Consider the following 17209-nt stretch of genomic DNA (forward strand, 5'->3'; position numbering starts at 1 on the left):
GGCACAGTGGCCAATGAGAGCACACAGATGTGGACCGTGACAGATGAAATGGACGCTGATTTTTACGTGGCTGAGAGAACTGGGCTTAACCTGTGAGATCCATGGAAGGCTTTCCCAATGCGAACATCACCAAGCTGTCTCCTGTTTCTTTCGCGTGTCTGGCTGTGACACTACGTCTCCCGCTGCACGCGGGCAGGGCTTCCTCACCACACCTCACACACAGCTGAGCCTGGCCTACATGAATGTTCGGGGGTGGGGGGAAGTGAGGGCAGTGGAGGGGCAGCAGTCACTGTATCCAGTAAGCGAGGCACAGAGAAAGTCAATGGCTTCTACTTAAGGATACCTCTGTGCCGATACTGGTGTGTAAAAATGAGGCCATGGGGGGCCTTCTCTCAACGGCTGAGCTCTCTGAGTTTCTCTCCCATAAAAATGACAGGTTTGCTCCAAGCACCCCATCAGATCATGTCATTTCCCTCACGCACCCACCAGACCTACACCATTCCTCTCCCAGGCCCCTGACCCCTGAATCACTACCTACGTGGCTAGATGTTCTCCATGCTTCCTCATTCATGTACATATGTATTCGTATATATGTACATATATATATATATATATGTATACACACATTTATATCTCCTTTGAGGACCTACCAAGGGTGAGACCAGGCTCCTTAGTCGAGTGGCGGCTCAGGAAGAGAGATGCCACAGAGCAGTGGGCAGGCACCTGCAGGGCGGCACAGGCTCACGGGCACATTTGGAGAAGGAGCCCTGGCGACAGCAGCCTTTGGGGGACAGGGGAGCAGGCAAGACTGTAGGGCATGGTGTGGGAACTTGGGGTTAAACAGCAAGAAGGAAGGTTGGACAACAAAGGGTCACCAAGCCATCACTAGAGGATGGAACCCCTCCCTTCAGCGCCCCCCTGTCAGCACCCCAACCCCGTCATTCCACAGCCGACCTGACCGAACTGATTGAGCAGAGGCAGTTTTAAGGCTCCATGCATGCAAAGTGACTTCAAGACATTGGACCCCCTGACCCCCCCCCCCCCCGTCCCGCTTCCCCCTTTGCCTCTGAAGGCACACGTGGCTGCACCTTGTAAGGACCAGAGCTCTGGAGTCCAGCGCTGGGGCTGGAGTCGCAGCCTCCTGGCAGTGTGACCAGGACATGTCCTCCGTCTTTTCTGTGCATGTGCCTATCTTGGGGTGCTGGCACATAACATCCAATACATGTGAGCTGCTTTTAAAAACATGGGTAATTTTATGTCCTAAAATATTGCATACTGCTTAAGTAGTTTCATGCTGGCTCACATTAAAAATGATTCCCAAGTGAAGATGACAAGGGGGAAATACTCATTATTTAGTTCTTTTCTTACATTAAGCTATCATAATAAAGTACATTTCTGGGTTGCATTCTCTAGAGTGCTTTTTACTAAATAAATGGCCAAAAATAACTTTCTCCTTCCGGTAAGATTTCATGATTCAGCACATTCAACTTTCACTGTAAAAGGCTGAAATAAAGAGTACAAAACAAGTCTAGGAGCCAGAAACAGGGGAGAAAAACCGAGAAGGTGGAGGGTGAGGGTCACATTTCAACACACTGGTGCTTTCTGAAACAAACCTTGGTGATACGAAAGTTGTATTTGTTTAGGTATCTGCATTGCACTTAGGTTTTAAGAAAGCATGTAGATAAGAATCGGTAGGAGATAGCCCCAGGCTTTCGTCAAAGGGAGGTATTAGAAAACTGAGCAGACGGGGGTAGGGAGGGCAGGCCCGGTCAGCTCCCGCCAGGCCCAGCGTCAGTCAGAGGGTGCGGGATGCCAGAGCTCCTGACGCCCTTTCTTTCCTACAGAGCAGCTCCAGATGCTTATGGCAAAGGTTCCACATCCGGTCATTTGCCAGGTGACACCAAAGGCAGGGGTAGCGTGGTCAGGGCTGCCTGGCCTCGTTCTCCAAGAGTTACGGAGGCGCGTGAGCTGACGACGCCCCGAGCGCAGAGCTCCGCTTGGAGCGGGCCAGGTGGCTAAAGCCACCTGCAAACAAATTCTCAGGGGAGAATCCTGGTTCCTCTCCTGTTTGTGGGAGATCTCTTCCCTCCCCCATTTCACTGAGACCTCCGGGCGGAAGAGTGTTTCTCACTAGCTTAGTAGCATCTAGTCTCCAAGGAAGCGGCCCCCTCCCCAACATTACCAAAAAGGCGCGGGGCGTCTTCAGCTTGCGAGGGTGCACGCATCCACACCGACGGCTTCAGGCCTCCCGGGCTTGGGACCCCCCTTCCGGACAGGTGTACTGGCCGTGCCGTCCCGTCCGGGGCCTGGCGCGCTGTCTTGTCCAAAGCAGGTTGCGAACGCCCTCAGGCCCTCAGAGGAAGGAGCGTGGCTCAGGTCCTGGCAAAAGGGCCTCCCCACGGAGAATCCCGCGTCCGGCTAGGGGATGCCCCGCAAGTCCTCCCCCGCCCGCGGTCAGCGCGGGGTGCAGCTGCGGCCCCGGGGCACGGCGGCGGGCAGGCTGCCGGGCGCCCGCGGGTACCTTCTCGCCCGCCCACCCACCCACCGCACCCACAGCGCCCACCGCGCCGCCACCTCCCGCGGTGGAAGACGGCGCGGCGCGTGCGCACTGGTGCGCTCGCGGCCCGGTCCGTGGGCTCTCCAGGGAGGGCGGGAGGTGGGAAGGTGGGCAGGCGCCGGGCAGCACACCCTCCCGGCCCAAAGCCTGCGCCGCTGTCACCTCGCGGCAAGGGCGCCCCGCAACTCCCGTCGAATGAGCGGCGCAGGTAAGCGCGTGGTGGCTGCTCGCGATCCCGTCGGGGGGGTGGTCCCCGCCCCGGCCCGCGGCCCACCGGAGGCCACGGGCCCTCAAAGTTGAACTTCGCGCGTCGCGGGTCGGGCGCTGGGCGGAGTGGGGGGGGGGGGGGCGGGCTGCGCGCACTGAGGGGTCCCCGAGCCGGGGTGCGCTCTCCTCCTCGCCTGCGGGAGCGCGGGTCGGGGCTGCGGCGAAGGAGCGCGGCGGGGCTTGGGAACGCGGGAGCCCGGGACCGTGGGGGGCACTTCGGCCCTGGCCTCGCAGTGAACTTTTGCGCCGGGCCCTGGCAGCGTCTTGGCGGCTGGCGAGCACGCCTGGGCGGCCTCGCGGGTTCCGGGTAGCCTCTCCTCGAGGCCTTCCCGGCTGGGCTGCTGAGAGGTGAGCGCGTGCAGAGCGCCCTCGGCGCGGAGGAGGCGCGCACGGGCGCGGGCGGAGATAGGGGGTTCTGGGATTTAGTGGAACGACCCGGGATTTTTCAATCCCCGCCCCTCCCCCCAATACAAAGTGAGATCCCTGGAGGGCAGGAGGGAGGGGTCGAAACGCTGAGATGCCTGGAAGAGAACGCAGGAAGCAATTAAAACTCCTCCTTTCGGATTAACAACCAAAAATTGATCGATGTGTCAGGAATACCGCTGATTTATGAAAGGTGCTTATTTCTCTGGTATGGAGAATTTTATGTTCTCCAGGTGAAACCGAGTTCACCCAGCTCCAGCGTAGATTGATGTTTTAATAAAAATAAATAAAGGCGAAAAGCTCGCCAGGTCTTTGGGGACATCAAGTCTCAAATCGCAGAGTTGGACTAACAAATCAAATTGCATTATCTTTACATTTCATGTCTTTTAACCGTGTGCCCCAAAATTGCAAGCAGGAGAGCGCCTTCATTTCGAAAGTTTTAATACAGCGCTTAAAAGTTCGACTATCTAGCAATCAATGTTTCATAAGCAAAATGGCATGGGGAGGGCCTTGCAATTGTGGTAAGTGGCAGGCGTCGCTGTGCGGACGCGGGACGAGCGCGGGCGGCGGCTGCGGGAGGAGGAGCGGGTTCCGGAAGGGGAGAGGGAGGAGGCGGCGGCGTCCGGAGCCGCGCGGCGCCCGTAGATGGCGCCCTGGTCCCACGCTAGGCTCCGGAGCTACGCTCCGCCGGGCCGCGCGCGGGCGGGGATGCTGGCGGGGGCGCTGGCGGGGGCGCTGGCGGGCGCCGAGCGCGAGGCTCCGCACCGGCAGTGGGCCTGGACCAGGGCCGCACGGCTCAGCGGGAAAAATATTAAGCGTATTGTTGGCATTTTTAATTTAAGGCCGGGGCAGTGCAGTGTTGCGGGGCGGATGGGGGTCCGTGAGTCTGGGATGTCCGTGGGAGCCTAGGGGCTCCCCGGGAGAGACCCCAACTGGCTGCGGCCCCCTGGTGGTGACCGCGCAGCTCCAGTGCAGGCTGCCCGGGCGCTCGGCCCAGGCGGGGCACTGGGGTGCAGATACGCCTGGGTGCGGGCGAGGGTCGGCCATGCGTCGGCAAGGACACCAAGTTCAAAGCTGCGCACTGATCACTCCCGAGGGTGGCCCGGACTGCCCAGAGGCCGCCCGCACCCCGCGCGGGATGCGCCGCCCGAGCCCGAGCCCGCTCCGCCGCCGTGGCTGCCTGTGCACTGCGCTTTGCAATGTAAATTTCAGCGGGACAAATTGCTTATTAATAGTCTAGAAAGGAAGCGGGTTTCTTTCTTTCTTCTTTCCTTTATCTGTTTTTATTTCTGCATGGCCCCCAGCTATGCCCTGGGCAGTCTCGCCGCCCAGCAGTTTTCTCTTCATTTCAATATCCTAAAGAAAATGCAAATTTCCAGTGTGGCCTTTTTAAAAAGTTAAATTAGCAGCAGCTTTAAGTGACTCCATTAGTATGGAAAACATACACATTTTTAATGTGAGAATAGCTTCCTTTTAACGGGGCTCATTCTGGACTGTAAATTTAGCAGACCCCGCATTGGTAAAGAATCAAGTCGCGGCTAAACGTGTCGCCAGAGGCGCACCCCCGGTGTGGCCTGCGCCGGGCTTCCCAGGAGAGGCCGTCCCGACGCCGCGTGCCGCTGGACCCCGTCCGCTGGCTCGGATCCCTTAGAAGTCGGGAGAATGTGGCGAAAGGATTTGTGCAAGAGGGAAAGGAGGAGGGCTTGACACATTTCTGTCCAAGGGCAGTGTGCTCTCCCTTCCCTCCCAGCCTCGTCCTCCCGGTCCCCGCAGCCGAGATAATTACGCGAGCGGACTGACCGGGCCCGGCCGCGGTCACCCATCTCCCCCACCTTTGCGCAGGAGAAGGGATGTGTACACGCTCCGTTAAGGTGTGGCCAAGGAGTGGGCGAAGGTGGCGGCAGAGGAGGGCGTCAGTCCCGTGCCATCCCGTTCACCTCCACCCCTTGGCTCTCTACCACCCCAACTCCTTTGCCCGGGTTGGCAAACCCGTGTTTCAAACCAGAATCTCACTGGCAAACTTTTGCGCTCCGTTGGCTTCCACAGGAGGTTGTTCAGTTCCCTCATGGGATCTGGCTCTCCCCCTCCTTTACCTTTAAGCCAGTGGCAGGGCACTCCATCCCCGTCCAGGAAAGAGTTAAGATTTATGGTGTACTGGAGAGGTCTTGTTAGGATGTAATCTGCATTTTTAAACTACTGCGTAATAAAAAGTGAGAAGTTTTGAGACACCTTTCTTGATTATACCTCTGGCGATACTTTAGGTTTTGCATTTAATTTGCATTTTGTTCTTAGTGAATATTGAAGTCTTGAGTGGAGGATTGAATTTTATTAGGACATCTGGACTGACAATATCAAATCAGACACCAGTGTCCCAAAGCATGCTAAAATTTCAGAGTTAATTAGAACGCAGTGTGTTTAATTAAAGCCAATTATAATATTTGAAATTATCTGATCGATCCGTGTTTCTACAGTTTGGGTGTGATTAGGTGTTGATTGGCGTACTTCGCGCGCCGTTCCATGTAGAAGCTACTCTGGGGAAAGTTTGCTTTGTAAACTGGCGGGGGCGGGCGTGCGCGCGCGGAACCCGCGTCCGGGGCGCCGGCTCTGGCTCAGCCTGCCCGACTGCCTTGGGGCGCCGCTGAACGCAGCTCGGGAAATCCCAGCTCGTTGCGAAACCACTGTGCCTTTTCGGATCCGAGGGACCCCGCCACGCTTCAGCTGTCTTTCCCAGCACCGGTGCGCCTTCCGAGCTTGTTGCGGAGAGGCAACCTTTAAGGTTGCAAGGTGCACTGGGAGAATCCCGGCTGGCAGAAGGCGAGTGTTTGATTTTGGATTCTCGCTCTGGCTGAAGAGCTCCCAGGGCTGACTCAGAATATGGGGTTAGACAAAGTAACTGAAAGGACCAGAGAAAAGTTAGGACAAGGAGACAGTAATTAACTGTTTCCTTTCTAATTTCGCACGCTGCAGGAGCCGAGGTGCGCCCCGGCATTTTCGGCCCCGCTTGGAGCTAGGTTTTCCAAGGAGACGGTCGAGCGCGTTCCGGTGGCGTCCGCTGCCCCCCACAGGGCCGGGCACTTGGAGCGCGCGCTTCTCTCCAACAAGGGCGTGAGCGCGGTGTTCGCCGCCTGGGCCTTGTTCCCGGTGCCCGGCTCGGCCTGACTCTTGCAAACATACGTGAGCGGCAATTAGGACCGGGCGGCGGGTGGACGTTTCTTCGCGCTCCTGAGGTCACGGGGTCAGCGAGGCCTAGGTGCGCCCGACGCGCAGAAGCCGCGGCCCAGCTGGCGAAGCCGGGCGGGGAGCCGCGGCGGCCACCTGCCCGGGGGTGGGTGGGAGCCTGGGCGACTCGGCTCTCGGCTGCGCTGCGGCACTCCGCTCTCCTCACCCCAGGAGGCGCTGTTTATCAAACTTGGCCGCCTTGGCAGGAGGCGCCTGCACGTTCTCACTTGGAGAATTGAGCTCTTTTCGGTACTCAGGGGTGGGCCTACAGAGTGACCGGTGTTGGGGGGGGGCGGCGGTGCAGAGAACAGGGGTCTGAGACCCTTCGGTGCTCTGTTAGCTGTAAATCCAGCCAGGCCTCCCGCCTTCCAGCGCAGGGGAGAGGAGCCCGTAGAAGCGCCCCGTGTGTCCAGGGCGAGATGCCCGGTTGATTGCCTCTGAGGGCAGGCGGGACGCGCGTCCCGGCTTGGATTCCGTCGCCACAGGCCTCCTGAGGGCCCCGCAGCTTCCGTCTCTGTACTGAGAGGGCGAAGGCGCGTTCTCTGGGCCTGGAAAACTCCCCAGACTCTGGCCCGGCCCCCTTGGTACGCAGCTTAACAGGTTGGGGTGGCCTGAGTGCGGAGCCCTGGCTTCCCCGGTCTCCCCAGGCCCACGGGCGAGCGTGCCCCCGCGGCGCAAGGCAAAGCCCGGGCGCGCTCAGTGGCCGCGTCACTGACCCCCGAGGGGCAGAGTTTGCGAGTGCCTGGCTGTTCCACCCCACCCCGCAGTTCACGGGACTTTCTAGGTGCGCCCTCTCGGGATTACTCTATTCTCCGGCTCCCCCAGCCCCTGCGACCTCCTTCTCGCCGGGGCCCAAGGTCAGTCTGGCCCTCCGCTTTCGGGTTCTTTTCCCGAGCCGTGCCTGCGCGCGGCGCCGGGCCCAGACTCGGGACCAGAGCCGGGCTGGAGGCCGGGTCACCGGCGCTGTCTGAGCGTGACCCCCGGGCGCGGAGGACGTGGGGCGGGCCGTGCCTGCAACTCAGCACTGGCGGCGGGAAAGCGAACCGCTGGCCTTCGGCGCGTTGGCTCCCACCCTTTCCCGAGGGCTCTGAGGGACATGGCCACGCAGCCTGGGCCTGAGGACACTGGCGCTACGACGGAGCCGCACCCGGCCGCGCTCGCGCACCCCGGATGCCTCCTGGGGATTGGCTTCCAGGAACCCCCGGCCCGGGCTTCTCAACGCCGGAAATGAGTTTATTACTCTTCGGAAGGCTGGGAGAGAGGGCGGCTGGCTCCCCGGGCTCGGCCGCGAGCAGGAAGGGGCATTCACAGAGTACTCTGGGCGTTGGGCCGGCGCTGACGCCGCGGCCGGCCTTGCGTCCTGGGACCCCAACTTGGCCGAAGTTTCTGGATGGCTCGGAGGCCGGCACCAGCCCGACTCCCGCTCTCCAGGCCTTGCACCACGCGGCAGTGGAGGACCCGTGACTGGGAGGCGCGAGGGGGAAGTTCAACGCCTGGCGCGCGCGGAGCAGTCCTCCCCTCCTCCCGTGGGTGGGTAGTGGGCGCGGGCGGAGGGCTTGGTGCGCGCGGCGGCCTGGACACTGCGCGGCCGGCAGGAAGGCCGGGCTGGGCCTGGGCGCGGGCGCTGCGCGCTTGTACCGCCCGGCCCAGCCTCGGGTGGTGCCGCAGGTCAGTGGCCAAGCGCGGCCGCGGCCCTGCGCCCTGCACGCCGCTCCCCGAGCGGGGCTCCAGGGGCTGCGGGCGCTGTCTCTTTAAGGTCACTGCCTGCTCCGGCACGACGTGGGGAGGACAGCTGGGCACTGGCCATCTGACTGACTCCGGCGTGACATCTGGGAGCCCACTGGTGTGTGGCACGCGAAGCGCTTGATGCCGCTATTTAAATGCAAATGTGAGGGGGCTCATTGAAGCCTCTCCCCGTAAATCCGCACAAAAGGAATACTTCCCAACCTCCGAGGGGGAGGAGGAGGAGGCAGTGGCGCGAGGGCCACCCGTGCAAATCGCGTTGAGCGCGGCGCCCTGAGCTGTCGTCGCCGCCGTCGCGGCCCGCGAGGTTTCCAGCGAAGGTCAGGCCCCGCCCGGCCCGGCCCCTGGGCGTCTGTCTGGCCCCTGGGAGCGGTCTGTGCGCGGAGGCTGGACCAGCGGTCGCGGCGGGCCTGCTCAACTTCCAAAGAGTCAGCCGGCACCCGCCCCCCCTCGGCTTCCCCCGCCTGGGTACTGGGCTCCCCTAGATCCCCAGAGAGCGAGAGGGGCGGGGGCAGGGCTCCTGCTAGAGGCGGCGGGCGCGGGGATGCGCTCCCAGCATCTCTCTGCACATCCAGGAATTGACCTGCGGCCCCCTCCGCCGTCCCCGGCCTGGGCGCTGGGCCCCTCGCTCCTCTCCGCTGCCGCTCCCGCCCCGTCAAGGGGAAAATCTGGGGTGGGGCGAGGTGTGGGGGCTGAGGGGCTGCCCTGCCAGGCTGCTCCCCAGCAGGCCCATGTGGAGACCCTGCCCGGCTGGCGAGTCCTTGTGCCCGCAGCTCGGAGCCAGCAGTGGAGTGACAAAAAAGATAAAGTTGGTGAATGATAAAGACCGTATTTTCCACGCTTTGGGTGCGGGACCAGATGATCTAGAAAATGAGCTGAAATGGATTCAGCCTCCGAGCCTGTTGTGAGAGCAGCTGATTCCCCCATTTCGGGCCAGATGGCTGCTGAACACAGATTTGCATTCATTTTCGCTTAATATCATCCAAAATAGTGGGGCAGCTGCATTTGTTGTCAAAAAGGTTTAAAACCCCTTTTCTTTCTGGGGCAGGATCGTTACCTTATGTGATGGGCTTATAGAACTTTTTTTCCCTCTTTAGTCAACAGTATCAGATTTAGAAGGATTTGTTTTAAAACCTTCTAATTTGGTAATCAGATTTAAATCGCCTTGGCGCGTGTAATCTGAATTAAAGATACTGTAAATGATTTTAAGCATGATACTTTCGTTAGAGCAAGGAAGGGGGTACCTCCAGCGTGGGCTGGGCATTTTAGGAAGTGTGCTACAAAGGGAACATTGTTTCCCCTTTCCAACTTCATCTTTTCCGAAAAGGCACTTTGCATAATCTGACAATAACGCTTGCCTGGCCGCTCGCCTTGCGGTGAGCCCCAGAAGCAGCTAAATACGCAGAGACAAAGCGATTTCTCAACCCGACCCTCCACCGTTGACTAACTTTATTTTGCGTTGTCCCTCCACGAGGAAAGTGTTCCCTCTTCCACTGGGTCGGCTGTGGGTGGAAAGCACTGGGCTTATTAGGAATACAGAAATTTTCATTTAATTTATCGTGAATAGTTTCCATACACTTTGATTTAAGGTTATTAACATTCTATAGACAGTGGCATCTTTAATATGTGGCGATCGCTTCTAAAGACTAATCTCATTACCCTCAAATAGTCATAAAATATGATTTTATTATACTTACGTATTTAATTAGACGGCCGGCACCGGAATGGATTTTGAGATGGGACTGGCGCAACAGCTGTGATAATTCACTTATCTTTGGCAATAGTCATTAACCCCCAACACCAGCAAAATAGATTGCTTTCCAGCACTGCTTTTTTTTCTCACCCCTTCCAAGAGGCTTGGGGGTCCCCAGATAACGTAAATCGGACTTTGATTTTCCTGATTAATTAAAATATTAACGCACACACACTGCCAATTCAGGAAAGAAAAAAAAAAAAACGAGTGCTGCCCCAGACCGGGCGTGAAGAGGCTGTCCTGCGACACACTGCACCTTGAAACCTGTTTTTTTAATTTTCTGTTTGTTTTAATCAAAAGGGCCTGAATTCTCTCGGCAGGGAAGTGCCGGGACAGCAGCTCCTGGTCGTCCCCTGGGCCTCCGCTCCGTGTCGCGCAGACGTCCTTTGGGCGGGCAGTGCGCCTGGGCGCCGAGTCCCGGCTGCCTGCAGGAGCTCGGCCGCCGGGCCCACGCGCTACCCGCACCCCGCTGCCCTCCAGATTCCTGGAAACCAGGTCTGGAAGCCGCGCGCCGCGCGCTCACTCGGGCTCAGCGGCACCGAGGGCAGGACCCGGGCGCCCGCAGCGTCTGCTCGGCTTTTAAAGCGGCTGGCGCCGGGGAGGTCTGGTCATCGCGCGGGGCGCGCAGCCGGACACCCGGCTCGGGGTCGCCGCAGAGGCCGGGCGCGCTTCCTGTCCACCCAGAGAGCCCGGAGCCGCCTTTGTCACTCGCCGCGCCTAAGGACAGGCCGGGGGACGGGGTCTCCCGTGGCCACCGGGAAAAAGAGAGAGCATCTGGCAGAGCCCGCCTCCGACGTGGGTCCCCAGCCCGACACTCGGTGGCCTCCGCCGGGGCGGAAAGCACGCGCGCCCAGAAAGGCCCAGACGGGGGCAGACCGGCCCCCCCAGCCGCTTTAGGTCTGCTTAGGAAACAGGCTGAGCTGCGCGCCCCGCCTTGGCCAGGGAGCCCTGCTCCCCGCCCCCACCTCGCCCCCAGGCCCCAGCCCCCAGTTCGTTGCTTGCCCCTCCAGCTCCCTTCCTGCGGCCTGCCTGCTTCTACCACTTTTCCCTTTGGGCCATCCCAGGGCGACCTGCGGCCCCTTGCATTTAGTGCCAGCATTTGGGCAACTGGGGGCGCCCCGGCATTTTACCCCCTGCTCCCCACGGTGTTTTGACTGTGTAGCTGATTTCGGGAGGAGGTATTAAGGGGCCAGGCTGCAGTTGTGCACTGGTTGTTTGTTTCATTTCAAGACTTATTTGGGCGAGTAGTAACTTCCTTGGCTGCGGGTGGGCGCGAGGAGCCGCGGCGCGTGGCTGGGGGCTGCGGCGGCGCTCGGTGGCGCTCGGCGGCGCTCGGCGGCGCTCGGCGGCGGCAGGGCTCGCTGGGCTCGCGGGGCTCGGGCCGGCTCGCGGCGCCGTCAGGCAGTCAGTCGGAGAGCGCAGCGGCGGCGGCGGCGGCGGCGAGGGGCGCGGCGAGGGGCGGCCGCTCCCATATATGGCGCAGGCGCCGCCCCCCGACGTCACCCTCTGACAGCGCCGCTCCCGGGGGCTTCGAGTTTTGGCTCCCGGGAAAGGGTCCATTCCTCGGGGAGAGAGGGCTGAGTTTTGTGCGCCTCCATCCGCTGCGCGCGCCGCTCCAGGCCCCGCCGCGCCCCGCCTGCGCCCGGGACTGCGCCGCGGCACTCACTGCCCCGTTTATTTGTCTTTGGAGCAGGCGGGCCGCGCCAGAAGCGGGCGATCCCGCAGTGTCCTGCAGCCGCGGACGCCGCCTGGCTAGGATGACACCACGTTGAGCGCGCCTGCAAAACAACAACAAAAACCGCCGCCGCCGCGGCCACCGCGTCCTGCTCCGCCGAAGCGCCGCCGGTGTAGCCGCCTCCGCGCCCCCGGCCGTCCGGAGCGCCCGGCCGCCGGTGTATGTCGCGCCTGCCCGGGACGGGCTGAAGCCGGCGGCGGGCCGGACCGCAGGCGCCGAGCAGGGCCAGCGCGGCCAGGGCAGCCGCCTGCCGCCGAGCCCCGAGCGCCGCTGCTCGCGGAAGCGCTTTCGGCCGGGAGCTGCGGCCGCCGCCACCAGTTTTCATGTTTGGGATTCAGGAGAATATTCCGCGCGGGGGGACGACCATGAAGGAGGAGCCGCTGGGCAGCGGCATGAACCCGGTGCGCTCGTGGATGCACACGGCGGGGGTGGTGGACGCCAACACGGCCGCCCAGAGGTACGTACCGGCCGCCCCCGCGCGCCCCGGCCCCGGCCCCGCCGGGTCCCCGCAGCCGGCCGGCGCCGCGCTCCTCACCGGGCCGCTGTCTCTTTCCTCCCGCAGCGGCGTGGGGCTGGCGCGGGCGCACTTCGAGAAGCAGCCGCCTTCCAACCTCCGGAAATCCAATTTCTTCCACTTCGTGCTGGCGCTCTACGACAGGCAGGGGCAGCCGGTGGAGATTGAAAGGACCGCTTTTGTGGACTTTGTGGAGAAAGAGAAAGTAAGTGCAAACATACAGTCACACCCTCCATCTTTCTAGAAGTGGGAGGCAGGCGGTGCCCAAGCGCGGTGGCCCCGAGTGCCCCCTCGGCGGCGGGGACCGCTCTGCGAGGCGCCCCCCGCCGCCGCCACGTGCGGCCGCCCGGGCCAGCCGAGGGCTGGGCAACTTCTCTGCGCCCCCGGACTTACTCCGGGCGAGGAGAACGCTGGCCTTCCAGCAGGAAAGTGACATCACCGCGCTGCTCCGAGCTAGGAATCCTAACATGCGTGAGGCCAAGGGGCCTCGGTCGTGGAGGGGGACCGAGTGCGGTGGCCGCGCCGGACACCGATCGCACTAAATGCAATTATTTATCGTTACTTTCAGGAGCCCAACAACGAGAAAACCAACAACGGCATCCACTATAAACTCCAGTTGCTGTACAGCAACGGTAAGTGGCGGCGGCCGCTCCTGCCTTCCCGCCCCGCCGGGCTCGCTCTCCCTTTCCGCGATGGCTAAAGGACATAAAGATTTTGAGATTAAAATGACATGGATGTAAACACGAAATCTTCTCATGGCATAGAAGGAAAACAAAACATAAACGATCAATAAGTCGATGGCCCTTCACATGATTAACCGGTCGGGCTCGAAGCAGAAAGTAAAAAGGGGATCGATACGGGGCGCCAGCAGAACATCACTTTTAAGTGACTTTTTTCAATTTTGCAAATTAATGTTAATTATTGAAACGGGGGTAGCTCTGTACACCGAGCACAACTTACTTCCTGTGCACTGAGGTTTAAAAAAAATCCTCGAGAGACATTAGAAAGAGTTCAGACTCTCACTTAGTTTCCATTTCGTGCTGTTTTCAAAAATAAAGCAGCACATGGCCCCCCCGGAGCAGCGACCAGGCCTGCTCTCAGCCAGGCACATTTCTTGCACCTTTAAATGCAAACTCTAAGAGTACTGAGGTTCTTAATTAAGAAAAGAAAAAATTTAAATGAGAAGTGATTGGGGTTCTTTCCTGCCTTTTAAAGGGCATGCCTAACTTTTGCTGCATCATGGAGGTGGCAGTCCCGGGTTACCGACTTCCTGTGCCCCCGTGTGCCCTTGCTAAAAATCCTGATGAGAATCTGTCCCTGTTTCTTCGCAGGAGTCAGAACGGAGCAGGATCTGTATGTTCGCCTCATAGATTCAATGACCAAACAGGTGAGAAAGTTTAAGCCTCGACACTAGTTTTCACTGCTCAGCTGGGGCTGCCCTGGGGTTTCAGAGACTAGGAGACTGACAAATGGATCTGGTGTATTTGTTTTTCATTTAGTTTCCTTGACATGCTAATGAGAATTCCATATTTATTGGAATAAATGAAGTGATTGGTAAAATAGTTTATGTTGTCATTAGAACAGGACATACATGCTTTATTAAATGCCTTGTGATTGGAATCAAATTCTGTCTTGATTAATTACGGTAATTAATATTTGACAAAATTCTCAGGGTCTCCCCCCTTGTAAATTTTTAAACGTTTCTCTCTCTGCTTGGAATCATTTCATTGATTTTTTTTTTCTATAACAAAGACAACTAACTCCTTTCCAGAGCCCATTGGGTTGGACTTGATTAGCTCATTTTTTCCCTCCTTTCCAGTGTGATGGTCTAGTAACACGAGACGTTTATTTGGATTTAAAAGTTAAATGTGTTGGGGTGAAAAGTCACCTTGTTCTCCTCTAGTCCATCTTCACCTCTCAGCCCCCCATCTCCATAATTCAAACTCCGAGCTCCAGGGGTCACCCAAACCCGTCCATTGCTCTGGGGGTAGCTTCTCGTCCCTTTCCACCCTCTGTCATACCTTGTAAATAACATAGTTACCAGCAGTTCCTTATTAAATTATTTAACCTGTCTTGGTCAACTTTTCCGATGATAACTATTGGCTATCAGTCGTGTGATTAAGTGCAGAAAAGTGCTTCATTGCTTTTTGACATTGTGCAGTCTCTGGCTGGTCTTGTGTTGGGTGGTATGTTGTTGTTTAGTTGTTTTAAAGATTTTCCCCCCGTTTTCTTCAAGTAGTGTGGGGGAGGGGCAAATCCCACGCCTAAGTGAAATCCACTGTGCACAGATTGATTTAAAATATACTTCCAGGGCTTCCCTGGTGGCGCAGTGGTTGAGAGTCCGCCTGCCGATGCAGGGGACACGTGTTCGTGCCCCGGTCCGGGAAAATCCCACATGCCGTGGAGCGGCTAGGCCCGTGAGCCATGGCCACTGAGCCTACGCGTCCGGAGCCTGTGCTCCACAACGGGAGAGGCCACAGCAGTGAGAGGCCCGCGTACCGCAAAAAAAAAAAAAAAAAAAAAATACTTCCAAACTGAGCTTCACGCTTAGAAATGAAAGTAGTGTCTTCAGTTTTGATGCTAACTTGAAGAATTGTGAGCGAAGTAAAAAGGAACTCTTTCTGCTTCTTGCAGCCCAGCACGCATGCCTCCCACTCTCTGCACGGCAATTGGTTTTCGGATTTTACTTCCCCTTTAAAAAGTTTGTCCTTACCTAGGCAACAAGCGTGTTAGATTTTAATGTCTGCAGTGGTAAAACACTATGGTTTTCTCTTAGAGTAAAACAGATCTGACAGGTAAACTACGGTCTTTCTGACAAAGACGGAGGCGGCGCGCCCTTCGGTAATTATTTCACTGGGATTCAGGGAAGCCTCTGGAACTCGGGAGGCGCGTTGACAGGGTGCCTTTTATTTCCTTTGTATATAAGGGCTAAATGTTTTCGGAAATCGCTGTAGTCTAACGAAGAGGTTGATGCAGGCAGCGCTGAGTTTCTGCATAGAGAAGGAGGAGGTTTCCGTTTTAAGTGCACTTTTATTGTTCATTTTTCCCTGTACCTTTACAGTATAAACGGGGCTGAGAATAAAGGCATTTAATCTCCTCTCACTGACGGAGATGGGGGGGTGGGGAAGGAAAGAAATAGCCCAGTAACTGATCAAAGAGTCAATGGCGCTGAACCGACAGTTTATGGATTTCTGTTTGTGCTACAAAATAAAAAATAAATCAAATATAAATACGGGGATCCATCCGAGGACAAGCCGCGTTCTCAGAAGTGCTGGTGCCCGCCGCGGCCACGCGCCCTGAGCCCCAGGCGGCCCGTTGGCTTGGGGTGACACCCATCACTTCTGTGGTTCCGAGTGGGTCGGGAAGGAGGCAGTGGGAGAGGGGCTCGAGGGAACCCTTCCCTCTGCCCAGAGGGCGGCCCCGGGCTTTCCCGAGAAAGGGCTTTGTCCGCCTGGAAGTGGAGGAAAGTGTCAGAAGTGCCCGAGGAGGTTGGAAGTGATTTCCAGATAATTTTCGGGGGGGAGGGCGGGAACTGGAGAGGAGACTCCCCTCCCCGTTCCGTGGAATTTTCTGCGGGGGAACTTGCGGCTCCCGGCCCCCGCCCCTCCCCCTCCCCCAGTGGCCTTTTTCCCTTTTTTTTTTCCTTTCTTTTTTGGCGAGGCCGGCGGTGGGGCAGGCGCGGGCGGCCCCCCGGCTCGGGTTCCCGGCTGCGGAGCCGGGCTGAGCGCGGTCGTGTGCGCACCTAGGGCCTCGCACCATCTGGCGGAGCCTCTGCTCAAAACCCACCAGAGCGTGTGCGCAGACACTGCCTTTTTACCCGAGAAAAATCATTGTTAGCAGTTTCAAAATAAACACCAGATTGGCCATTAGCACTTTCTTTCCAAATATCATCCGGCGAGGAGCACGTGGCCGCGCGGGCCCGGGCGCCCCGGGGCCCCCAGCGCTCCTGCGGGGCGCCCACCAGGCCCGGCCCCGCGCGGCCACGTGCGGTTGCTGCGCCCCGGCCCCGGGACCGCCCGCCGCGTGCGGATCCCGGCCGTGGCCGGGCGCTCAAGGCGGCCCCGCGGGCTCGGGGCGGCGGCGGGGCCCGGGCGGGCGACCCACGGAGGCGCCTGGGCTTGGAAAGCGGGGAGCTGCCGGGCGCCCGACTTGCCCGAGCCCGGGGAGCGCGCGGGGCAGGGCGGGCGCGGCCCTCGACACCAGGCAAACTGCTGCCCGGGCGGCTCTTCTCCGCTTCTTTACTCTTACTTAGCGCGTTCTGATCGGCCTTTTGTAACACGCCGATTGCAACTCGGTGTAGACAATAGCCCGAGGACGCGGCCCGGCGGCGGCGGCGGCGGCGGCGGCGGCGCGGGCAGCAAGGGGGCCGGGAGCAGGGGCGCCGGGGTCGGTGCCAGCGCGCCCTTGCTCCCTGCGCCGGGGCCTCGGCCTCCCTCTCCCGGCCCTCGCCCCGGCCCGAGCGCGGCAGCCGTCCTCCCGAGCAGAAGGCCCCGCGCAGGCCCGGCGGGCGCCCAGGAGAGGAGGCCGCCTTTGGCCTAGCCAGGCTCCGGGTGACCCCGCCAGGACGGTGGCCCCGGACGCCTCCCCTCGCCCGCTGTGCACCTGCTGCCCGCGAGGCCCGCAGCGCCCGGGGCGACTGGGCGCCACAGCCGCGGGCGCCGCGTAACCCCGCCTCTGCTTGTTCCCCGCGCAGGCCATCGTCTACGAGGGCCAGGACAAGAACCCGGAGATGTGCCGCGTGCTGCTGACCCACGAGATCATGTGCAGGTGAGCGGCGGGCGCGGGCGGACGGCGGCGGGGGCGCGGGCGGCCTCGGCGCCAGCTGCGTCTACAAAGGACGCCGCGTCCAGGCGCCACCACCCCGCCCAACTTCGGGAAGGGCATCGATTGAAATGTAATCGGCCCGCGGCCGCACGCCGGCCACCGAGGAGCCCGGTCTCATTTCCCCCCCAGTGATGACGATCAACGCGACCGGCTGCTCAGCAGAGCGGATTAATA

At 59.7% G+C, this 17209-nt stretch overlaps 2 protein-coding genes across 17 annotated transcripts in view; both read left to right on the top strand.

The window, feature by feature from the left end:
• The window catches only part of C16H10orf143 (chromosome 16 C10orf143 homolog), a 108321-nt gene extending 106916 nt beyond the window's left edge, over positions 1-1405 (top strand). Inside the window, exon 6 of the mRNA XM_067709027.1 lies at positions 2-1405. Coding sequence (XP_067565128.1) covers positions 2-17 — 16 coding nt within the window. The 3' untranslated portion in view covers positions 18-1405. The remainder of the gene's footprint in view (position 1) is intronic.
• A 10080-nt stretch (positions 1406-11485) lies between these two features.
• The window catches only part of EBF3 (EBF transcription factor 3), a 117817-nt gene continuing 112093 nt past the window's right edge, over positions 11486-17209 (top strand). For 3 of the 16 annotated variants that reach the window (XM_067709032.1, XM_067709045.1, XM_067709035.1), the window contains exons 1-5: positions 11490-12154; positions 12260-12416; positions 12780-12843; positions 13543-13598; positions 16905-16978. In XM_067709032.1, coding sequence (XP_067565133.1) covers positions 12021-12154; positions 12260-12416; positions 12780-12843; positions 13543-13598; positions 16905-16978 — 485 coding nt within the window. In that variant the 5' untranslated portion in view covers positions 11490-12020. Of the gene's footprint in view, positions 12155-12259; positions 12417-12779; positions 12844-13542; positions 13599-16904; positions 16979-17209 lie in introns of all 16 variants that reach the window. The other 13 variants (XM_067709029.1, XM_067709042.1, XM_067709036.1 and 10 more) reach the window with 11 other exon arrangements.

This window comes from Pseudorca crassidens, chromosome 16, assembly GCF_039906515.1.
Source record: "Pseudorca crassidens isolate mPseCra1 chromosome 16, mPseCra1.hap1, whole genome shotgun sequence".
Classification (NCBI taxonomy): domain Eukaryota; kingdom Metazoa; phylum Chordata; class Mammalia; order Artiodactyla; family Delphinidae; genus Pseudorca; species Pseudorca crassidens.